General features: G+C 42.8%; 3 protein-coding genes across 7 annotated transcripts; 1 reads left to right on the forward strand and 2 right to left on the reverse strand.

Annotated features, from left to right (window-relative positions):
• Positions 1–6,068: 6,068 nt before the first annotated feature.
• Positions 6,069–10,134, forward strand: LOC120656167 (cryptochrome-1-like). Of its 2 annotated transcripts, none has more exons than XM_039934194.1 (5): positions 6,069–6,942; positions 7,533–7,748; positions 7,852–8,558; positions 8,649–9,480; positions 9,700–10,134. In XM_039934194.1, the coding sequence occupies exons 1-4, from the start codon at positions 6,591–6,593 to the stop codon at positions 9,465–9,467; spliced, it is 2,094 nt and encodes a 697-aa protein (XP_039790128.1). In that variant the 5' UTR covers positions 6,069–6,590; the 3' UTR covers positions 9,468–9,480; positions 9,700–10,134. The 2 variants fall into 2 exon arrangements, with proteins under 2 accessions (XP_039790128.1, XP_039790127.1); XM_039934193.1 differs by having other exon boundaries at positions 6,081–6,942; positions 8,649–9,463.
• Positions 10,135–10,501: 367 nt separating this feature from the next.
• On the reverse strand, positions 10,502–14,835 carry LOC120656169 (UDP-N-acetylglucosamine transporter ROCK1-like). 3 transcript variants are annotated; one of them, XM_039934199.1, is made up of 7 exons: positions 14,313–14,835; positions 13,469–13,517; positions 13,163–13,389; positions 12,292–12,490; positions 12,073–12,216; positions 11,099–11,173; positions 10,502–11,012 (listed from the first exon to the last, which is right to left on the reverse strand). In XM_039934199.1, exons 1-7 carry the CDS (start codon positions 14,429–14,431, stop codon positions 10,851–10,853), a joined length of 975 nt encoding a protein of 324 aa, XP_039790133.1. In that variant the 5' UTR covers positions 14,432–14,835; the 3' UTR covers positions 10,502–10,850. The 3 variants fall into 3 exon arrangements, with proteins under 3 accessions (XP_039790133.1, XP_039790132.1, XP_039790134.1); XM_039934200.1 differs by having other exon boundaries at positions 10,957–11,012; positions 11,113–11,173; positions 14,313–14,628; XM_039934198.1 differs by having other exon boundaries at positions 12,073–12,490; positions 14,313–14,627.
• A 146-nt stretch (positions 14,836–14,981) lies between these two features.
• On the reverse strand, positions 14,982–20,525 carry LOC120656168 (ubiquitin carboxyl-terminal hydrolase 3-like). Of its 2 annotated transcripts, XM_039934196.1 has the most exons (6): positions 20,126–20,525; positions 17,912–18,028; positions 17,281–17,379; positions 16,723–16,899; positions 16,321–16,502; positions 14,982–15,675 (listed from the first exon to the last, which is right to left on the reverse strand). In XM_039934196.1, the coding sequence occupies exons 1-6, from the start codon at positions 20,381–20,383 to the stop codon at positions 15,243–15,245; spliced, it is 1,266 nt and encodes a 421-aa protein (XP_039790130.1). In that variant the 5' UTR covers positions 20,384–20,525; the 3' UTR covers positions 14,982–15,242. The 2 variants fall into 2 exon arrangements, with proteins under 2 accessions (XP_039790130.1, XP_039790131.1); XM_039934197.1 differs by lacking the exon at positions 16,723–16,899.
• Positions 20,526–23,870: the final 3,345 nt, after the last annotated feature.

The following is a 23,870-nucleotide window of genomic DNA, read 5'->3' on the forward strand; positions in this document are numbered from 1 at the left end:
GTACAGCGTGTGCTGATTATTAGTATCAATTGGATCCATGCCACTCCAACTTCTTGAAATTAGATTTCATGTTGAAATCCATGCCATTGAGTGGCATGATTTTGAACATGAAATCCAATTTCACGGAGTTGTGGTGGCATGAATCGAATTTTCCCTAGTATTATTCAAATACGTGTGAAGTTACAAGTCAAAATAATATCCTTAATAAGACACGTATTATGAATTTATGACAAATCTATCAAAATTGTTTTTCAGTCTACTCAACTAAATACTCTAGACACAATAACATTAGTGAAAGCTCAAACAAGAAGGTAGGCCAACAAAAATTTACAAGTATTTCAGCCATATATGATCCCCCCACCCCACCCCCACCTCCACCCACCCACACACACAAAGAACGAACTTAATAAGGCTGGACAACCATATTATTAAAAAGGCCAGTTATTATAGACTGAAATATAGTGTTAAAAAATGCCGTGCAGGTAGCCTTGACATGAAGGTAATATGATCATTATCCGAATCTAGCACAGGCTGAGCAAATGTTTGCTACATCGACAGAAAGTCATGGGGGAGGAACTAGGTAACAAAACATGACAATGGACGTACGTGCAGCCCCGGGAACGAGTGGTCGAGAGGCAAACACCGCCGCGATGTGGTCCTAATGCGCGGCGATTCTCACCACACACTGCGCTTTGGCTTTGCACGAGACACAGTGCACAGTGGGGGAGGAGGAGGGTTAGCCGAAACTGATTGAGACGCCGGAGTGATCGGAGATAGAATGGACCAGGGGGGCGGGATAAAGCAGGAGAGAGAGCTAGGGTTGGGGGCAAACCCACATGCCGGTTATTTGGATCGATTCCCTCGTGCTATATGGCTTTATTAATGTGCTTTGGTGTACTTGTGCTTTCGATCCCTTACTTTGTTTATTTCCAAACCCACTTACTATCAACATCGGTTTGAAACGAACCGACGGTGATGAGACATTTGCAATTACCTGATCTGTAGTGTGTAGTAAAATCTTAAGATATATGAATGTTATTATGTTGACACAACCAAGGGTTTTGCTGAAGCAAAACCAAAACCATACAGTACAAATACTACTGAGATGACAAACAAAAATTTTAGTCTTCTCTATTTAATGAAATTAGTACATGTGGGTGTGTTTAGATCATTTTGCCAAAGAATTTTGAAAGGGAATCTTGCTAATTTGGAGTATTAAATAAAATCTATTTACAATTTTTTTGCACGGATGGGTTGTAAATCACTAGACGAATCTAATGAGTCTAAGTAATCCATGATTAGTCCATAACTAGCGGATGGTTACTGTAGCATTACTGTTGCAAATTATGGATTAATTAGACTCATTAGATTCATCTCGTGATTTACAACCCATCCGCGCAAAAAGTTTTGTAAATAGATTTTATTTAATATTTCATGCATGTGTCCAAACATTCGATGTGACGTTTTTCGGTGTAAAATTTTGGGATCTAAACACAGCCTAAGTTTCCGCTGGATGAGATTGTGAAACACGGTACAGTCCTTACAAGAGGTTTTTATAAAGCATGACATAATGATCAACTTCGCGTGCCCGGGACGTGATCGACTCCACGGTAGGGTACGTAATGTATCATAGATATTGTTCTTTGTTAAGCCCTCAGATATATCATAACTAGTCGGTTAGGGCTTTTTGTGGTGAAACTTGAAATGAACCCTCATGTGCATGCATGTTGATTATTTTTTAAACACATCATAGGCGCAAACATTGCATCCAAAATTCCACCAATATAGACCTGGCTACGGGTGAGGGTTCTCCAGATAATGGTTTGTGGAGAGCCCCTACCTCACCGGACCACCATCCTATATGTTGCATGTGAGCCATGACGAGCACATTGCATATCAATCTTAATTTAAAAAAATCAATAATTCTCTAACCACACACCCAAATCAAAATTCGATTATAGTATTATGTTTGTTTTTAAAAAGGCTTCAAGACAAGATCCCATTTGAGTATGTTTTTCTCAAAATGGTGAAGTTATTTTTTAAAAAAAAAAACAAACCTTACTTCCTCTACCATATAAATCAGTCACAAGTTATTTAACATCATGTACACTATTGACAAGTTACTTCCTGTCATGAACCAGAAAGTTATTTTTTCTAAAATTCATATGCTACAATGTTACTTTTCTTAACTTCCATGAAGTATAAAAGTTATTTTTCTTACTAAAGCACAGAAAAAGTTACTTTTTCTAATATTAACATACTAATTTACGTAATTTTCACGGAGTGCAAAGTTACTAATTTCTTTACTACTGGAGCCCTCAAATTATTTTTAAGGTAAATATGACAACTTTTCTTTTTTTTTTGGAATTTGATGTGATTGGACATTCCATTTTAAGAAAGTTCAAGGGCTCGCATTTTAAGACTAGATGGAGAGGCCTCTTCGTTTAGATTTTACCATATATTATGGGGGATACTAGTCTTGCAGGCGAAGTCCCAAAAGTCCACATTAACTTATCATTATTTGTTTTGTATATCTAGAAACTAAACTTGAAATAGACGACCGAACAACAATTTCAATAGTAGTCCTAGCTCATGGATTAGACTTCGGGCAAAGATCAAATAAAGTCTATGCATCGTTTTTCTCCTCTTACTTTTTATTAGCTAGGAAGACATGCGTGCATTTATTTGCATCCTACACACCCCGTCGTCTTGCTTAATTTAAAACAAAATCCAACGTCAAGTACGTGTACTTTTTTGTTGTTGTTGTGGTTTCGATGCAAAGACTTAGCACGTCCAAATTTCTCCTATATAGTAATAATGTATATTCCGGGAGGAGATAGACTATACATATATAGCTAGGTAGCACACGTAACCCATCCTTTTTGTTGTAGCGTTCTAAAAAAGTCTACAGCCGGCTACAGTACAGTATAGTACACTGAAACGGCCGCCGCTGCAAGTCTTCTCTCGAGCTGGCCGATGGACGCGTCGCGAAGTGGATCGCTAGAATAATCGTCTTGCTCCCAATCGAACACACAGGTTAATCAATAATCAGCCGCATCCCGACGTCGACAAGAGCGAAAGAGAGATGCCCAATGTGTCAAGCGCGCGGGGTTTTCTATCTCTCTCTCTCTCTCTTTCCTAACGACAGGACAGCTGCAACGACGAGGACCAGCAACAACATGTGGTAAACCCATCCTAGTACCGCTAGCTGCTGCAGCAAATAAGTATGCGATGGATGGGGAGCTCTTACGCAGGGATACAAGTGGGTACCTAATTGTATTTTTCAGGTCAACTAAATGATTATGATGACATGCCACTTTAGTTCATTTCTCCTTCCAAATTATTTACGCATAATGTCATTCTAATTCATTTTATCAATTTTTGGATTGATCCAATAACTCAAAAATTATCTAACTTGCATCTCCACTCTCATGCTATAAATGTTAAGCGCTTTCGTGTGAGATGCTCATGACGACAACAATTTGTGGCCCACGAAAAGATGTATGTAGTCTACCAGAAAGTGCTTGGTCACACGATGGCGAGCTCAAGAAAAAAGAAGAAGCAGCAGCATATATATATATATATATATATATATATATATATATATATATATATATATATATATATATATATATATATATATATATATATATATAGACACACACTGCAACGGATGATGCCAAAACAGTGCCTTTTTCAGTTTTCACGGAGGGATAGATCGATGGAGGGAAGCAATGGTGGATTGGTCCATCAGAATATCAGATTTGACTCGTATAAATCTTATCCCTTTGGGCCGGCCGATGGAATTGGTGATCACGCTGCCAGCACACAATAGTTCTCTCCCAAATATATAGTATACGATTCCAATTAATCCGGACCAAGGCCGTGTTTGGTTCCCAAAATCAAAATTCCAAAAAAAATTTCCGGCATCTGCATGGAGACTTAAATCTAGACGAAATAAAAAACGCATTGCGACTGCTGTCTGTAAATGGCGAGACGAATCTAATGAACCTAATTAGGCTGTAATTGGATGATAAATTGCTACAGTAATGATACAGTAAATAACCTCTAATGACAGATTAATTAGGCTCATTAGATTCGTCTCGCGATTTACAGACGAGTTCTGTAATTATTTTTGTGATTAGTCTATGTTTAGTATTTTAAATATAGAAAGATGCATTTTCAAAAATTTTACAGCCTGCAACCAAACACCCCCAAGTTGTCGGTAAAAGCAAGCAACCCGAATCGTACCAGCGTTTGACCGCCTGCAAGCAAGCTACTTGGAGGCATGGAGCAGTCGGTGCCTAGCTAGATAGTGGCGGGTCCAAGCGACTTTTGTTCTTTTCGCAGCAGCAGCCAGCAGCCATGGTGCGGTACCGTACCACACGGTCGCCCTCGTTCCCGGCAGGACGCTCAAAACGCTCATCAGTGCTACTGCTAGCTATCAGCTATGTGCATGGAGGTGCAAAAAAAAAAAGGGCATGCAGTAATTTGCTAGCTAGGTGAACAAGCAGTACGACAGGCCACGTTTGGTGATCTGGGGTCGATCTGAATATTTTTAAGTGATTCGGCTCCGCTCCATGTGGGCCATGACGATCGACGGCGTCGATCGATTGAGCAAGCTCCGCTGCATCGTGGGTCGTTACATGTCAACAGGCGGTTCAGCTGGTCAGCAAGTCTCGATGAACCGAGTATCTTTAGTCCCAAAACATGCCAACATGGCACGTAGTATCATAAGTGAGGCACTAGCTGGATGCATCAAATAATCCAAAATCAGCCATAGAGGAAAACAAAACAACAAAAAAAAAAGAAGCACAACTACCTCGGTGCAGGGGTTCAACTACTGACGTACGTTCCGACCTCGGCAGTCAAAAAATTGGGAATCCAGTCAAAATGTTTGAATAAAATTAAAAATGTTAAAATGTAGGGATATAATCAAACGGACATATTTTTGAAAACTGACGGATTCAAATTGGGGCTATGGTTACACAGACGGTGCATCGTTGATATTAATAAGGCCACTATATACCATTGTTTCTATTTCAACGGGCATTAATAAGTACCGCAATTGGACCAAACATTGAAGTTTTTGAGGATGAATTTGATCGAATTGCAACACATATCAACCTAAGCTACATGTACCGATCTGGAAATGTATTTATTTATATTTTCTCAGTGGTTAATTATTTTTTTTTTAAAAAAACGGCTCAGTGGTTATTAAATTTCAGTTTCAAATCCTTGCACCCTTGTTAATTTTGCACAACTTTATTAGAACTCAACTGGAGTGATTAGAGAATTTTGTATTAACAAACTGGCACGAGACTTGTCTACTAGTATAATGAAACAAGTCAAACCCAGACAAACAGTGGATAGACAAGGAATTAATCACTAAAATATAACTACCACTATCATAACATTTTTTTAGAGAGTAGGCGAGTACTATAAACGCTACTGGGTAGTGCGACTGGTTGGACAAGCTTACACCACTAATCACGCTCGCCTTTCCGCCAAAAATAAAATCATGTCACCACCGGCATGCTTACCAAGTTACCATGACTATGAATATAATATAAAATCGTGTTCATGTATACTCTAATCGCTCTATTCAGCTTGCTTTTCAGCCAGCCAGCCAACAGTGTTTTTCTCATACCAAATCAGTATCAACTACCAGCCAGCAAGTATTATTTTTCTCGGACAATAAATCAGCATCAGCTACCTATGGTAAAATGGGCCATTAGAGGATTATTAAATAAACAAATATGCCTTTTGCTGAAACGGGGTGGTGTGTAAATATAAACATGATAAAGCCGCGAAGCATGTATACTTTGAGTCAATGGCAATGGCAATGGCAATGGCAATGGCAATGAATGAATAATAAAACCGTGTTTTAACCGGACGCACGCAGGACGCAGCGGAAGAAAAGTTCTACAGCCAACGAGGCCCCACCTGCAAGTGACCGGTAAGAATTCCACGGGAATCTAGCAACCCTGGCTTCTTTTCTCACACAAAAAGAGGAAATCAAAAGGAAAACAAAAATGGGGAGGGAATATTATGGGAGAGGGGAGGCCAAGCGCAGGAGGGGAGCACGAGGAGATGTGGCCAAGAGAAAAAGGCGAGAACAAATCCAAACCAACCAATCCCAATATCCACATGCCTCCCTCTCCATTGGACCACACCTCGCCTCTCCCCCAACCAAGACTCACAAGCCCCTGCTAATCTCTGCAAACATCGCCCGCCATCATCGAGTCCCCAGGAGAAAAAAAAATTCTCCGATTTTTTTATTAATTTGAGAAAGGAGGAGCTGGGAGGAGATTGGTCAGATTACTCCATCTTCACTGCAACTGCAGTCTCTCTTCTTCTGAAGAAAAGAGGCCAATCCAGATCAGCCTTTCCACAGTTCCTGGAAATCCTCAGTCAGTGCGAGAAGCAGTTTGATTCTCCTGAGCAGTTCATCATCACCACGGAGAGCCAGGGGCTTGTTCTTGGCTGCTACACAGGTTCCTTGAGCTGCTGTTGCCAATCTTCTTGGCCGGGAGCCAACAACTGATTATCTAGGGGGATTCTTGGCGAGCCGTGCCGGATTGGGTGCCATGTCAGCGTCGCAGTCGTCGATGAGCGGCGGCGGGGAGGCGGGGGTGCGGACGGTGGTGTGGTTCAGGCGGGACCTCCGGGTGGAGGACAACCCGGCGCTGGCGGCGGCCGCGCGGGCGGCCGGGGAGGTGGTGCCGGCCTACGTGTGGGCGCCGGAGGAGGACGGACCCTACTTCCCCGGCAGGGTGTCCCGGTGGTGGCTCAGCCAGAGCCTCAAGCATCTCGACGCCTCTCTCCGGCGGCTCGGCGCTAGCCGCCTCGTCACCCGCCGCTCCGCCGACGCCGTCGTCGCCCTGCTAGACATCGTCCGCAGCACCGGCGCCACGCACCTCTTCTTCAACCACCTCTACGGTTCGATCCCTCACTCTGGACGTTGTTACTACGTTTGCTACATGTTGCTGCTGTTCCTGCAACGGACGAACATCCAATCTTCAATTTGAGTTCGTCTCAAAATTGCTCTATTTTGTTTTCCTTGATTTTTTATGCCGATTTTCCAGCCTTGCTTTGTTCATGTTGGAGGAGATCCGGTCCTTCATGACCCAAATAGTAAAACAGAGGGGGATTCTTCTTTCTTTTAAGAAAGAGGATCTTTCCATGAACAGTATATCCTTGTGTCTGCCATTAATGGCTACCTCCTACCTTAATACCCTTACTCCACGCGCCAACAACCCCAAGTTTAGCCTAGCATCCTGCCTTACAAACAGTGACATCAAAAACACTTGCTGAACACCTGGTCGCCGTCCCCCTCTTTAATTCCCAAAAGTCCTTGCACCCAGCCACTGGTATTCACCTACCTGCTTATTCTTTTTTTCTCTCTCTCTATCTCTGAGTTTTTCTCCCAAAAACCGTCATCAAAAGTTCTTCGCACCTTATCATCTGGGCCGGCTGACACGAATGGCCTGCCCTTGCTCACCGATCATTATCTCGTGCCTGCCGTGCAGACCCACTGTCGCTGGTCCGGGACCACCGCGTGAAGGAGCTGCTGGCGGCCGAGGGCATCACCGTGCGGTCCTTCAACTCCGATCTGCTGTACGAGCCGTGGGAGGTCCTCGACGACGACGGCTGCCCATTTACCATGTTCGCGCCCTTTTGGAACAGGTGCCTGTGCATGCCCGACCCCGCAGCGCCATTGCTGCCGCCCAAGAAGATCAATTCAGGTATCTAAATGTGTCATCTGCAGAGTATTAATGATGCTAATCTAGTGGTTCTAAGGAAATCAATCACTGATGTGGAAAATTCTGTCTGTTTCGAGCTCTACAGGTGACTTGTCGAGGTGCACATCCGACGAGCTGATCTTTGAAGACGAGTCCGAGAGGGGGAGCAATGCGCTGCTGGCACGGGCCTGGTCACCGGGATGGCAGAACGCTGATAAAGCGCTTACGGCTTTCCTCAATGGCCCGTTGATCGACTACTCCGTGAACCGCAAGAAGGCTGACAGCGCAAGCACCTCCCTGTTGTCTCCGTACCTGCACTTCGGTGAGCTTAGTGTCCGCAAGGTCTTCCACCAGGTCCGGATGAAGCAGCTGATGTGGAGCAACGAAGGCAACCACGCTGGCGAGGAGAGCTGCACCTTGTTCCTTCGCTCCATTGGCCTGCGGGAGTACTCCAGGTACCTCACCTTCAATCATCCCTGCAGCCACGAGAAGCCGCTCCTTCCACACCTCAGGTTCTTCCCTTGGGTCGTCAACGAGGCATACTTCAAAGTCTGGAGGCAGGGGAGGACCGGCTACCCTCTTGTCGACGCTGGCATGAGGGAGCTCTGGGCAACTGGGTGGCTTCATGATCGCATACGTGTGGTGGTCTCGAGCTTTTTTGTCAAGGTGCTCCAGTTGCCATGGCGCTGGGGTATGAAGTACTTCTGGGATACCTTGCTGGATGCTGACCTTGAGAGTGACGCCCTAGGTTGGCAGTACATTTCTGGTTCCCTCCCTGATGGCCGTGAGCTTGACCGCATCGACAACCCTCAGGTACTTGAGCTCTTTCATCTGATGGGATATTTTGATGGGTAATGCAGCATGCTGATGAATTGTATGACCTGAAATTTGCAATGCTTTCAGTTTGAAGGGTACAAGTTTGACCCACATGGGGAGTATGTCCGACGATGGCTACCGGAGCTGGCGAGGCTGCCAACCGAATGGATACACCACCCATGGGATGCACCTGAGTCTGTGCTTCAGGCTGCAGGAGTTGAGCTAGGCTCCAACTACCCTCACCCCATCATTGAGTTAGATGAAGCCAATTCCAGGTTACAGGATGCCCTGTTAGAAATGTGGGAGCTTGAGGCGGCCTCTCGGGCTGCGATGGAAAATGGAATGGAAGAAGGCCTTGGCGACTCCTCGGATGTGCCACCGATTGACTTCCCTCAAGAATTGCAGATGGAAGTGGACCGACAACCGGTCCAACCTACCCAGACACCAATGATGGCAGGTCGGAGGCGAGAAGATCAAATGGTGCCTAGCATGACTTCCTCATTCATTAGAGCTGAAACAGAACTCACTGCGGATTTTGGCAACATCAGTGAGGACAGTAGGCCGGAGGTGCCATCAAACATGCATTTGCAGCCTCGAATGGAAAGAGAAGAAACAGTTGACGGTGGCATTGGCAATGGTGTGAGGATGAACGGCAATCATCAGCAGCAAAACCTTCAGAACAACACACGCCGGGTGCTAGGTGTTGCTCCATCAGTTTCAGAGGCATCGAGCAGCTGGACAGGCAGAGAAGGAGGGGTGGTACCGGTCTGGTCACCACCGGCAGCTTCAGGACATTCTGATCCTTATGCTGCCGATGAGGCTGACATTTCCAGTAGGAATTATTTGGACAGGCACCCACAATCACATACGATGATGAACTGGAGTCAACTCTCGCAGTCATTGTGAGTTCAGATGCATGGTAACTTATTTTCACATAAAACTGCAGTCTGTTCTACATCGAAAATTTGCAGCTCACAACTTCAGGGTAGTTGTGTGAAGTGTAAACTCATTTTTATTTTTTTAAACGGCATTTAAATATGGAAGCGATAATTAACATGAATTTGGTGTGTAGTAGCTGAGTAGGACATTCCAGTGCCTACTGATGATCTGGTTTTTTTCTATGAACCTCGGAATGCAGGACAACAGGGTGGGAAGTGGATAAATGATGCCGTGTGATCGGATTTAATTCATTAGGAGTTTGGAAGAGAGAATTACATATGTAAATTATCACATTTTGTTCATCTATAGTCTTGGTGTGCATGCAAGTCATCAGTCATGCAGCTTTCTGGATGCAATAATGGTTATGTGAAGCTAGTACTATAGAACTTTGTGGTATAGGTTGCTAGTTGTCCACAAGATCTGTATTATTCATCAGAAAAGAGTTATAGCATCAGGTTTATTTTCTATCTGGTTATTGTAGTCATCACAGAGGCATGTTCTGAGTTTCGTAGATGTAGATTTTACCTTCTGTTTGGGAAGGAGGAAACACCCTGGGTAAAATGTGATGGTGCGGCACCAACCTTATCTGCTTCTCTTTTGCCTCAATAAAGAAGTTGGCTGAAACCTTTCAGGATGGACAATGGTGAAACAATCAGGTGATCTGAAGACGTGAAAAATTAGGATGACAGCCAATGAGATTTTCTAGAAGTATGACAAAAGATTGTAACCAGCCTTGCTCATCTGATGAGAGAAGATGAAAACTGTCAGATATGTTACAGGAGACAACACAGTTAATTAATAAATCTGATCGCAACCTCTTTACTCTACCCTTAGCTGGGACCACGAGCATTTCATGCACGTCACTATGCCATGGAACAGTGGGAACTGTAGCATGGGCATGGCAATTGACAATCAAACAATCTGGATTAGATTAAGCAGGGCACATGAAACCCACGATGCAATATTTGATTTTTTAACCTAGTTGCTAGAATCAAGACAAATACAAAAGATACACTTCTCCTTTCATGTTCAAGTAATCTAAACGTGAAAGATAGAGTAGGTTTCTCAAGATGTGAAAATATAGATAGATGTACACGTAAACAATCAAGTTCCATGCAAGCTAAAATATCAACTGTCTGCTGAAATTGATTTCAGGCTACTGCCCTACTAGTTTAATTCTATATAAATCAGTAGATCAATGATACATAGCTCCATGAAAAGACAACTCTTCACTCTTCAGGCGTCACGGTTGGTACACTTCAGTGCACATTCCAGACTTCTGTGAATGAAATATGAGGTTAGTGTTACATTTCGCTGATGGAAACTTTCCCTTCTCAACAAGTACGCTTGTCAATCTTTCTTCTTCCTATCAGCATATGGATACTTCTGGTAAATGAATATGCTTGTCATGACCAGTGGTAATGCCATCAGGCAGTAGTGTGATGGTGGCTTCCCATCAAATATAAATTGTAGCAGTGCAGTTACAAGGAGAGCTGATACTATAACAAAACCCTGAAAAGTAAACAGGTAAGTCAAAATTTCCAGATGTAAATGAAAGGAATAGATGTCTTCCATTTAGTGTCAGTTTAGTCACTTGCCTTTCTAACACCGCCCGCGTAAGTTGTGACAAGACCAACAAGGATTCCACCCACGGCATTCATTAAGACTGGTACCTGAGGTAAAGAATGACAATTAAGGTCCCAAATATCAATGAATATTGCAGCTTTGCATTCCATTTGTGTGGACTATGTTACATATGCACTTTCAGTAAATTGAAGACTGAGATCAGTGCCTTCAAAAGATTGCCACTAAATGGAAATACGAAGAGAAACAAACCTATTTCAATAATTTGGCCCTTAAAGAAAAGGGTAAACTTACATTAAAAATACGAAGCAACATCTTAGACTGATCCTGGTATATCAATGATTACCTACTTGGCTATTTCAGACAAGCAGATGCAAACATCATGATGGTATCAAGGTTAAAATGGCAGGGGTGCACTGCCAGGCGTCTCATCTATGAACCTTTCATTAAAATTCAAATGTCTAGATTAGCTGCTACCCTGCTATGTTGATGAGCTACCTTAACAACTCATTGCTGTCCTAGATTAAAAGAATATAGAAAAAGTACTTTCTAGAGTGAATTGCCGTATGCAATGCCCAATGGTTTTTTGAAGGCCACTTTTCAGTCCAAGTGCTGACTACTATAGCATGGCACCATTATGATACAAGGCAGAAGATCAGAATCCCTCTTAGGTCCGAACTGGTAACCAAGATATTCAGTATTCCAGTCATATTGATAACAGCTTGTTTTTAAAAACGACTTTGCAGTGGTCGAGCTTAGTACTGACTAGAAGGCATGATGTACATGATGCACGCAAAGGTTGTACTGAATCCAAGTGATTTGACTGATGCAACACATTATAGCATCCAATGTGATGATACATTTTAGCCATGCCACTTGGTTTATTCTAAGTGCCAAAACTCTGTGATTTTTAGGGCACAAAACTTGGATGTGTCCAGGCTTACCCAACAGCGAGAGGAGAAACAATGGAATATCAAAGAGTACTCACCACAGTCCATAAAGTCCATTCGTGGAAAAAGCCATATTTCCTGATGGCTTCTCCATCTGGTGATCGATAGGTACTTGCTAACATGCACATGCTTCCAATAAATGACATCTCTATAGTCATCATATAAGATGTATGCTTTTTAACCTGCACTATTATTGAATGTGTTAGCAGTGACCATAAGTTGTATCCTGGAAAGTAAATATAGTAAGTAAGTTCAACCTGGGATGCCCACTGACACAGTGAAGAGGCCAACCCAGACAGCATAGATGCGACTGTAACCGGAATGATCCCATAGAGCAAGACATAATCAGAGCTACCACCCTTTGAACCTTTGCTGCTACTCTCCCCAACACTTAGAAGAACAGCAGCACTAATCAAGAGGGTTAATGCTAAAATTTGCTTGGATGATTGCTTTTGCCTGCAAAATTTGCAAAAGGTAATCAAACACATGATTGGCAGCTTTACTTCAGATAATTGTCCAATCAGAGTTAACCACGTCATATGGTCATCAAAGCACAAATACACAAAACAAGGTCCAAATTTCATGTAATAAGTAATGTAGACCATCAAATTGACTGGTCTCCTCATGTACTGGTTCTTTCTGAACTGGATTTCATGATGAAGCTCCATGCTAGGATTTAATTCTCCATATCCACCAACCAAGACTAGTACTCCAAATCCTTGAGGTAATTTACAGCTAAAGGAAAGTGAGTACATGAACTGAGATGTTCTTTCCTTTCATTTTTCAGATGGCTCCCTATGTTACTTAAATTGAGCTAGGGAAGCATGTTTTACGTGGTAAAATTATTAGCTTTGTGACTGATTTAAAATATTTATATAGTGGTCATGTAGGCTTCCAGATCATCAACCAATGTTTCACTTTAACTCTAATGCGACAGAAAAGTTTTAGGAGTATTTTTCCATCTTTTGGTCTCAGCACAACATTCAAAGGATCAAATGTTCTCAAGTAGTCAATAGTTATAATTCTTGCACGCATACACACATTTGAGTAGTTATTTTTTCACGAGAACTTCATTTTGAATATTTTCAAGATACTAAAATGTAAATAGGATGTGTTACCAGGACATACCCCAAAATAAGATAAGTGAAAAACGCCGTCCATAAAAGCTTGGTCTGGTTAAGGATTGAAAAGGTCAAGGAATCCAAATTCTTGTATGATATTTGCAACAGACTATTCTGTAATGCATATATGGCAGCAGGCAGTCCAGACGCGGTCAGTGATCCAGTGAGAGTCCAGTTTCTGAACTGTTTTTTCAGACTACCCTCTGCGATCAATAAAACGATTGCGCAAATAACCTATACAGATGCAAAGAAAATCAGAAGCGCCCAGGTGAAGAATATGTCATACTGATCATAACAAAATCTAGTACCAGACCTTTGCTGCTTCAGTGGCAAGAACTAGTGAGGTCACTATAGTATCTTGGCTGCAGCAATAGACGGCAAGGGGTTTAGCACACTCAAATAGTACTTGGTCTAAATTATTTCATGACAGAAATAGCTGTGGAAAGATTGCGAGCTCATAAATAACAGAGAACCGTACATATAAAAAACCGTGAATGTGCGTTGCTGAAAAATTGCCTTTTAACTCATGCATTTTTCAAGGGACATCATTTACAAAAAAAAACATGGGACAGTTAAGTTATTATCAAAAAATGGGTGTTATTTCGCCATCGGATTCAATACACATGGTTTACATAAACCAACCTATCTGTGTGTCCTGCTTGATCTGGAACAAGCAAACTTGTTACCTATCAGTCCCAATTGACGAAGGCAGGATAAGAGCCTAACCAGAATAAGCAGCACTCTAATATAACCAAATGGAGCGCCAATGTCCCAGGGGCGACTAAAAAGGCCACTGCATAGGTTCCTACGCCTCCACAATGTGGATGTTTACCAACTTGAAGCGCTTCCCTCTGATCACGAGGGGCGACTAGTATGCGAATACACTTCTTGCGCTACTCCACAATTGTACATGTCTTAGTGGAAGCGAATCGAGCCCCCCAAGACTGCCACATGCGAATACACTTGTTGCGCTACTCCACAATCGTACATGTCTTACTGGAAGCGAATCGAGCCCCCCCAAGACTGCCACCGCAAGGTAGAGAGATTTTAGTATCTCCGACTGAATTCGCGTGCCTTCCCGTCCAAATCGAGTCGCCCTAGCCGGCGCAGCAAGGGAATGGGTTGCGGGCTGGGTGGGTGAGTGGGCGCTTGCTTACCGAACGAAGCGCTTGGATATGAGGGGCTGGGCGCCGTACTGCAGGGTGAGGAGCGTGAGGTAGAGCGCCACCCTACGCCGGCTCGGCGCCGCCGCCGCCTGGGTGGACGAGGAGCCCATCCGCCCTCCGCTGCGCTCGCTCGCTTCCGATCCAAGGCACCAAAATGCGCCCCGCGGCCGGCGCTCCGCACGACCGCACCTGCCCTGTCCTTTCCTTACCGGGCCCGGTTTACTCGTCTCTCCCCTGTTTTTTTTTTGTGTGTGTGTTTTGGTTTTTGATTGGATTCGATTCGATTCGGAAGCAGGGACAGGGAGCACGTCCGAGGGGGGAGGAGCGTTTAGGGTTCACGAGAGGACGAGGACGACTTGACGAGCACGCGGGCCCGTCGACCAAGTCGTTCCCAGTTCCCACCCACGTCTACTAGGAATTGCGCGGCTGGGTCGCAAGTAGATTGTTTGAAGCTCAGATTTGAATTCCGAAGGGATTCGTGAACATGTCGGTTTTGAATGCAGAGAAGCACTTCACTGGAAAAGATAATGCAGAGAACAGTATAAGTGATTCTCATGAGGTTTCACCGTCACACAGCAGGGACTGGTGGTTTCCTGCTGCAGCAGCAACAGAAAGAGCTGGCTCATGACACGAGGATGGTGAAACTGTCAAGACCAGTGATTGAGCCATCTGATGTCCATTCAGAACAAATACTGTGCCAAATTAAATCCCGGGAAATAAAATCAAATGAGCTATCCTACGGGTTGATCCTCTGTAACAACTTAAATTATAACTTCAAAGTCCAAACTAGCATCTTCCTTTTTTCCCCGTGCTTTCCAGAGAAAAAAAATGTACACCAATGAACATCAGTTTCCCACTCTTATCACTTTAAAGTGTGTCAATCATATGTACACCAAACCACCCAAGATCCCATGCCTAAGGTCACACGCCACCCTCTGGAGAGTCGGGCTTGCCGTTGCAATTCCCACCAACACGCTCGTAGAACAGGATATAGCCATGATCCGTGTTGCCAGCATATTCACGAGAAGAGCCGTAGAACGTCTGCAGGGTGGACTCTGGTATCATCTCGACATTGTCGTCATCAAAGGACAGCCAGTGGTCATGGCTCTTGATCTTGGCTACGTAGTGTCCCTGGTTTGGACCGCTACCCAGGTGGACCACCACGGCGAAGAGGGAGTACTCGCAGTCCGCATCATCAGAGTTGCTGCTGAGCTTCAGCTCCAAGGGGTATACCACCCGATAAGACAGCTTCTTGTGCCGGTTAAGCTGCTCGATGAACTTGAAGCGCTTTAGGGGGATCACCAATATCTGCGGTACCTTTTTTATCTTCATTCTCTTCTCCGCTTCTTGCAAACTGAGTGAGAAACAAAAATTTCGAATTCAGTACTTGTCACAGGGAATCAAAGCCAAGTCGTTCCTTCCCAGTTCCCACATGTCTACATGGCAATTCCCAATGCGTTTCCCACCTCAACTATAGGTGAAGGTTAATGAATAATGATCCCAGTTGAACCTGGATAATAAGATCTCCTAATGAGAAATTGGTGCGCAAACTTGGTATCACTTGTACTCCAATGCAATCTTTACATGTATTCTGTTGCAACCCCTATAACAGAACAAAATTTTGAAACAAAGTGTGGGTTCAATGCCATTTTTATTTCAATGTTGAGATGTGAAGGAAAGGTACTTGACTAAAGTTTAGAATAGCAGAATTGCTAAACTGTGATGGATTGGCCTGCCGCATGCAAGGTGTCCCTTTTATGGCTTGTAGATTGTGAAAAGCAGTATAGGGGCAAGTAGATTGTTGGATTGTAACAAGCTGGAGTGAGAAAATCTGCCTATTAGTATCAGCTTGCAATTCAGAAGTGTTTTCTTTGACGAAACTTAATAAAATAGAAATACAAGCATGGACATATCAACGTGACAATGAACCAAGGGCTCCACATTGTCGCAATGAAGAGACAAACCATTAGGAGATCAAAACGGCACCTAGCTTTGTTACCTGCAGCACTTATCACAGAAGAACTTGTCGTCCGCATTTAAAGTCTCAGTGGAGAAGAAACTTTTCAGGCAGCTTGTGAGTGAACTATTCTGTTCAATGTCAACGCTCAAGTCAAAAAATGTCTCATCCTTTGCGGTGACAGTCTCACACATTAGGCATCTGGTTTCATTGGTCAAAGTACCCTGCAAAGAGTAAGGGTGACTGTGTACAAAATCCTTGGAAGGAAAAGTGAGTCCGTGAATCCGGACTAGGTATCTTTTATAGTAACGAAGAAGAATGGCACCCAAATTCAAGTTGAAGGACACTCAAACCAGGATGGTAAGTGTAAACATACCCTTTTCTAACCGAGTTAGGCTCAACTCCTTATTGCAGAAAGAATAATCCACATTTAGTTTTACTTACCTGAAAACTCTTATGTACCCATGTAACCAGTGGCTCTTTTCTGACTCCATCCACAGCTACCCCATTTGAGACCTTTTCAGGAGATGTGGTCTCAGGACAAACCTTTGCAGAACTAGACTCTTTTTCCAGAATATCAACAATTTCATTCAATAAGAAATTCAAAAATTCGTGGGCATCCTACAGAGCATAACAAAACAGGGAAGGTTTACTCTTTTATCCCATCAAAAGATAAGGAGAACAGAATGGAAAGAGAAGAGTTCATTTTAAACATTTTCATTTTTATTTTTGCCGAAGATTACAAAGGGAAAGAAAATAGAGGCCTAAAATTTAGCCAACTACAAAAGGTCATATTGAATGAAGGAGAAAATTTCTTCTTAAGAACATTGCATCACACAACAAAAGAGATTGGAGTCATAAAAATAGCTGAGCCCTGAGCTGGCATTACTGAATCATACTAGATAAATGCGCTACAGCAGGAATATGATAACCATGTTAAGTTTATTATCTGTTAATGCAATTGAACTGATGTGGTACCACTGTTAAGCATCTGCAAGTTACCTGATGCATGTAACCACGAAAATATTCATTCAGTTTCTTAACCATTTGAATGAAACGTTTTGGAGCGATAACACCCGTCTTTTTCTTCGATGCGCTTATCTGCAAAAATATTGAACATAATTATTAGAAGAACAACAGTCTGCACTCCGCGATAAGTTTCATGTTACATGCGCAAACCCATGCAGTAGCAATCTGTCACAATCATGCTGATGGATGCGCAACGTTACAAAACGTTCAGGTGTCCTGAACTAATCACTATTCAGTTAAAAGCATATGCTGATGCAATTTCCAGATGAGTTATAAAATGAGTTAGGCGAAACAACGGAATCGTCAGCAAGAAGTGCACAGAGCCAAGATAATGCAAACAACTAAATAATAATAAATTTGTGCTTACTATGCCATTAGTATCAATCATTTCTCAAAAATAGCAAGAAAACACAAAAGGCTTATGATTTTTGTCTCCTAAAATATTACACCGCTCTACGACACATGAACAACAGCAATATACCACTATGTCCGAACAAAAAACGAAGATTACCCAGAACCATTCTTGCTCATATATTGATTCATTGCATAAACAACAATACAGCAAAAAGGAATATCAAATAAATGGCAGGTTATATTTCTTCACCTGTGAAAAAAGATCTGCTAGGCAGGTCAACAAATTTTCTTCAGCATCTTCAAGATTTCTGTTTTTGGCATAGTATTCCAGTAACTGCTCCCGGAACGGAGTGCAATAATAAAGTGCCTAAAAAAGGTATAATTTTGTAACCCCCATCAGTAATGCACCCTAAAACATGGCACCAATTCACAATGAATGTGTAGTAGTTCAAGTAAGCATTGAAAAATTATAAGTGTTTAGAACATGTGCTAGCATACCAAAACCAAATGGGGAAAAACATTTTTAGTGCTTCAAAAAATCCAATAGATAGAATTTCTTTTGGGAACAGTGTTTTAGCTTTATAACTTTTTATGCTAATACTGCCTGGAAAACCACTAAAGTTTATCAAAAATGGTCTGCAGAAGCCAGAGGGCAGCAGAAGGTCTGCATTCTGCCAAATAGCCAATACATGAACAGTCAACCATCACTTTGCTGATGACGCCATTTTTCCTGGGTTAAAACATTAAACAGCATCATTGTATTCCTGAAGGGCGGGCCTGGTGCAGCGGTAGAGCCTACCGTCTACAACCGGAAGGTCCCGGGTTCAAGCCCCAGCCTCTGCACATTTGTGCGGGAAAGGCTTGGCGCTTAAAACAACCCTTCCCCAGACCCCGCGCAGTGCGGGAAGCCTACAACACTGGGTACGCCCTATTGTATTCCTGAATGTTATTTTTTCAGTATATTTGGGAATAACACTAACCGTCCACAGTGGAGGGAGCAAATGAAGGAGCAAATACACTGTTTGACACTGTAGATACACTGTTTGGCACTGTAGACAGAGAGGGCGTGGGAAACGAGGAGGGAGCAAATTTGCTCTTGCTCCCTCCGCTGTGGTCAGCCTAATCCACAAATGGTAACACCTAAAAAGCATGTGATCAGACAAACAATGGCTTGTGCTGTCATTTCAAAATATGGGGAAGAGGACTAAGGGCATATTGATTAATTGATCGGTATGCCAAATCAGCTAGCAGCAATATGTGCGACAATGCGGAGGACGAAAAATTAACTGCAGCACTCGTTCACTTGTATTCTTTGGAATGTAGAACTAAAAACAAACTGCAACTGTAACATAAAAGGGATACTGTTTCAAACTTATAACTCTGAAACCATAACAAAACATTGCACTATGATAACAGAACGCCTTGGATTCAATGCGCTGTATATTTGCACCAAACTGCAGTACATCTTCATACATATGGCCTACCCATGGTCATCCATAAATATAACTAAGCATTGTTCAATTGCAGTACATTACATTCAGTAGAAAGAATCCCATTGGTCCACTAAAATCCAAATGGCATTAGTTTCCACTTCCCAATAGGAAGCATCCTAATCTTCTATAACCATAAGGTTGGCAATGCATCTGTAATATTAAACATAATTGAATAACATCTCAATAAAATATCTGTGCACAATGAACAATTCATTTTTGGCATATCTAATATTCCATCTTCATACATCATCAGTTTCAGATTCCATGGTACCATCGGATGAGAGCAATGTTATCAAAGAAACTACGTGTGGATGAGGATCCTAAAGTGCAGTTGTCCTTTAAGGCAAGGACAATCAAATTGATGGCAGTCGCAGAATGCAATGCTAAACATCCAGTTGTTGCCAAATGCCCCTGTACACAAACTTGTGTGAATCATATAATTGAAACCACCAATCCAATTAAGCACTTAATACTGATACGACCGCACATGTCAATTGCACCCTTATCCTGTCAACCTGTCACGGGGTAAACACGAGTTATTGATTGGCGTCGCCCATTCTCCCTTGCACTATACGAACTCAAATCCACTAACTGGTCCCCTACGCCACTACACAAAACTTGGAACAAGCAGAATGTGACCCCTAAAGGCTAAAAAGGGGGCCAACCTAACGGTTTGGTGCAAATTGGTGACCCTTAGGTGCACCTCCAATTCTCTTTGGTTCAAAATTTTGTACTAATTTTCCAAAAAAAGTAGTATAAAATTTTAACTAAAAAAGGGTTGGAGGTGCACGGATCACTAATTGACACCCCTAGTTTCTAAAGCAACTGCCTAACCAAAGTTTCACCGGAACTCCAATCATAACGAAACCGATTGCGACGGAGCACGCTGCGAACGAGTCCACATGCCCACTAGCGCCCCCCGCGCTATCACAAACGGAGCTCTGGGGGATTTGGGGGGTCAGTCACCTCACCTGGAGGACGCTGTTGCAGTAGCAGGTGTTGCCGAAGTTCTCGAGGCCGAAGTAGCGCTCGCCCTCGGGGAACTGGTCGCCGAAGGCCCTCTCGAGCTTGGAGAGGCCGGAGCCCATGACCGCCCACCGGTCCCACCACCCGGAGGCGGCGCTGGCGAGGGACCGCAGCCCCGACCCGGCCGCGGAGCCGGAGCGGTGCCTCTCCGCGGCCGCCGGCGGGGAATCCTCTGCCGTGGGCGATCGCGCCGTCTTCGCCATGCTAGGGTTCCTGTGGCTTGACCACGCGCGTGGCGGCGGCGGCGGAGGTCAGAAGGAGGCGTCGAGAGGCTTGACTAGGCGAAAGCGCGAGAGGGTGAAGGGATCGAGACGGAGGCGGGGGGAAGGAGGGAGTGTGCGAGGCTGCCACTACTGTCGCGACGTCAGTTAAGAAGATGGTTTTTTTTTTCTTTTCTCGTTTTCTTTTCGTAGAAGTTGCTTGTTATGCGTGTGTATCCAAATTTGACTTTGCTATTGAGAATGTCTACACGTATCATCTCAATATCCCAAATTATTACTCATTTTAACCTTTTAGATTTATAGATTTTATTATGCATCTAATATATATTATATCTAGATGTATCGATGTAAAGTAAAAGATTAGAAAATTCCCTTCATCAGCTACACCTGAACCTTTTTCTTCACTCAAATTTTCGTCGTCCTTTTAAGCTTGAAACAAGATCAGCCTTCCTCTCCTCATGTCAAACGAGATCAAGCCTTTCCCAACATATAAGAACTAGTAGAAGAACTAGATAGTCTAGTTGAAGAATTTAGGACTCGGGTTGGAGGTTGGAAGCTTTAGAGGAAGACCGCGGGAGTAAGACTGATCCGGCGTATAAGAACATTGGTTTTGATGGCAAGGGTGGTTTGACCCGAAAGCTTGAGTTCCTCTCCGAAACCAATGTGCTCCGGCTCGACATCTGAATATCTGATCAGACAACAAGGCCTTGAAAAACCGAAAATGAGCAATCCGTAATCGATTGATGCGTACAGTCGCAGGGAGCGCGATGCACTTTATTAAGGTTCTGCGTTTATTGGAAAGCAACTGAAGATAAGAAGATAGTTGGAAACCCTCAATCTCAACTGAAATTCTACCGGCGACAGAGTTAGTAGTGTCTTGTTTACATCTTGGAAGAAATGAGCGTGTAGATGTGAGATTTCGCAAGTTGCTGAAGAGAACTTGACCTAGTAAACCACGATAAACATGAATGTTTGGATCCAAGTACTAATGGGTGAAATAAATGGAAGAGCTAATAATAAGGTGTGCTAAACTTTAGCTAAGACAAAAAAAATTTAGCATGTGTAAGAGTGCTAATATGTGTTAAAATTTAGCACCCAACTTTAATCAATCTAAACAGGCCTACCAACTCAGCTTGAGAAAACTAAATTACTGCTTCAATCGGCGGACAAGTAGCTTCACTTCATTGGGGATTGATCACACTCTTTGACAACACATACTACAAAAGATCTCAGTGGTGATAGGATGAGTTGAAAATCTTTTGCCAGCACGATAAGAAATTTGTCTCGGTCAAGTTACAAGTGACGACACTTGCAATTAATTAGCAATATCTGTCAAAATTCAGAACTTGAGAAGGTGTAAACCTTCAAAACTGAACAAAAGGAAAAGGTCTTTACTTGACCTTCAGGAAGAAAAGCTCAAAAGAGAAATGGGCAAAAGAAGGTAATTAGGTAGTACTAGTTTAATAATTAACCTACTCCACTTGGTGTCCTTTTGCTAGCTGACACTTGGCAAGTTAACCATGATTTAGTATGCCAACTTTTGGGAAAGACTGGGTAGTATTTCCTTAGATAGACTTCACCAGTTATAAACAACATCGGAAAATAATGTGAATGTAGTACCATCACACAGCGAAATCTCGATAATCTTTATTTAAATTATTTTGGTCAATCAGCAAAAGGACTCGTTTTCAATACTTAATTATATAAAGGAAAAATAAATTCCCACAAAGCAAAAATACCGTGCTCTTGTGAATTGTGACACCACAAACCCGTGAGTGCAAGTGTGTTGTTACATATTGCTGGTTGTTAATCCACTGGGTTGTTCTTGAGGAGCTATACCTGGAAATTATATTCCACCGATGATGACGCCACATTAATTTTAAAATTCAACGAGCTACTAATGTTTGAAGTCTCAAAATTTTATATCCTCAGCAATTGAAGATAACTGCAGGGGCACCATCTTAGTAGCTCTCCTATCATTCTTTAGCCTAACCTCTTTTTTTTTTTTGCGAGAAATTCTTTAGCCTAACCAGCCAATGCAAGTCGTCAGTCATGTGCAGAGTTTACCAAGTCCATCTTATTGAGAGAAGAATGCATGTTAGTCTGCTGATGCTAGATAAGACTTTCTTATATTAGTGCTTGTAGGCACTAAAAGTCGCTTGTTTCATGAGGATAAGTTAGAATTTATCCACCAAATGGTATTCTTTGCCACAATTTTCATAAAATCTTTGGTACACGTAGTCCCATCAGTGTGCAGTCCACCTATGATTTTTTTTTTGACGAGATCCACCTATTATTATCTAATGTATGTGCAAACTCTTCTGAAATGGACTTACTAATCTCATAACATCTATTCTGAGAATAACTTCTGAATATCTATGACCTCAAGGGATATCAGAATATGCATGAGAGTAGAATTGTATGACTTGACCATGTGTAAAGAAGATGAGCTTATCATGTCTTTCATCAGGAAACGAAACTGTCCCAAACCTATTGTAATGTGGCACATGGTATGTGTTTGTGACTTCTCTTTATAGCCAAATGTAATTTCGCCACTTGCTGATTTATTGACCATTTTTCGCAGTTCAGCGGTCGACGATAACACAATTCCTTATCATGTTTTATTAAATCATCCTTTTCCTGATTGACTCAAATCAGAGACAGGGATCAAGTATGAGCGCAGGGCAGTAGGGCAAGTGAATAAACTCTGCCCTAGGCGTTTCTAATAATAAAGTTCAGTGAAGTGAGGGATCTTCGTTTGTCTCGATACTGCAATTCATAAAGTTTTTGTTCCAACAAAACATCAATAGAATAGAACGACTCAAACAATTAAGGATATAAATTGTTGTGAAGAAGAAGCACTTGTGCAGACGATGAAGACACTAGCAGGTTGGGGACTTTTGGGGTACTACCCATCTTTAGCGTAGCTTAATGATTAAGTAAATTGGCTGTCTCGTAAAGCTCAATACGCAGCATCAAAACTTTGTGCGAAACATTGTGCATCAGAAACCAAAAGTGTAGTTCGTATGATAGGCTTAGAGAGAGGGCATGACTCTAGTTGAGTGCTCAAGTGTCCTTAGTCATCTATGTAGCGAAAATGTCCTCTCATGCTATATTTCAATATAATGTTGTGGTGATTGATATAGACAACACAACACTTAGACTAATATGATTGTTAAGAAAACCATTCTCAGACTTTTAGGTTCAAGTGATGACAAAGAGAAGATAGGCGTAGCTAGGCCCGAAGGGCCACCCCTACGGGGGTTCCGCTACCCGGTTAGCGGACGGGGGTCGAGGGGGAGCCGCCCTTCGTGGGTCTCAGGGCAGCGCCCTGAAAGCTCTTCGGTCCAAAGAACAAGGATTGATGCATTTTGCTATCATCGGTTAAACCGACGTAGGGCAAAATGAACTCACCGGTGCAATCACAGAGAAGGCCTGCGAGCTAGGGTTTGGCACCGGATTAACCGGC

The sequence above is a fragment of the Panicum virgatum genome, chromosome 1N (assembly GCF_016808335.1).
Source record: "Panicum virgatum strain AP13 chromosome 1N, P.virgatum_v5, whole genome shotgun sequence".
NCBI lineage: Eukaryota > Viridiplantae > Streptophyta > Magnoliopsida > Poales > Poaceae > Panicum > Panicum virgatum.

Bases quoted from the DNA above. Each gene is read 5' to 3' on its own strand.
- LOC120656167 (XM_039934193.1), top strand. From the start codon at position 6,591: ATGTCAGCGTCGCAGTCGTCGATGAGCGGCGGCGGGGAGGCGGGGGTG. The intron at 6,943-7,532 runs GTTCGATCCCTC...CCTGCCGTGCAG, and splicing joins CTTCTTCAACCACCTCTACG to ACCCACTGTCGCTGGTCCGG. The intron at 9,464-9,699 runs GTGAGTTCAGAT...CTCGGAATGCAG, and splicing joins AGTCAACTCTCGCAGTCATT to GACAACAGGGTGGGAAGTGG.
- LOC120656169 (XM_039934198.1), bottom strand. From the start codon at position 14,431: ATGGGCTCCTCGTCCACCCAGGCGGCGGCGGCGCCGAGCCGGCGTAGG. The intron at 13,518-14,312 runs GTAAGCAAGCGC...CTATTGCTGCAG, and splicing joins ATATCCAAGCGCTTCGTTCG to CCAAGATACTATAGTGACCT. The intron at 11,013-11,098 runs GCAAGTGACTAA...TTTACTTTTCAG, and splicing joins ACGCGGGCGGTGTTAGAAAG to GGTTTTGTTATAGTATCAGC.
- LOC120656168 (XM_039934196.1), bottom strand. From the start codon at position 20,383: ATGGCGAAGACGGCGCGATCGCCCACGGCAGAGGATTCCCCGCCGGCG. The intron at 18,029-20,125 runs GTGAGGTGACTG...TACCTTTTTTAG, and splicing joins ACTGCAACAGCGTCCTCCAG to GCACTTTATTATTGCACTCC. The intron at 16,503-16,722 runs GTAAGTAAAACT...TACTCTTTGCAG, and splicing joins GGGTACATAAGAGTTTTCAG to GGTACTTTGACCAATGAAAC.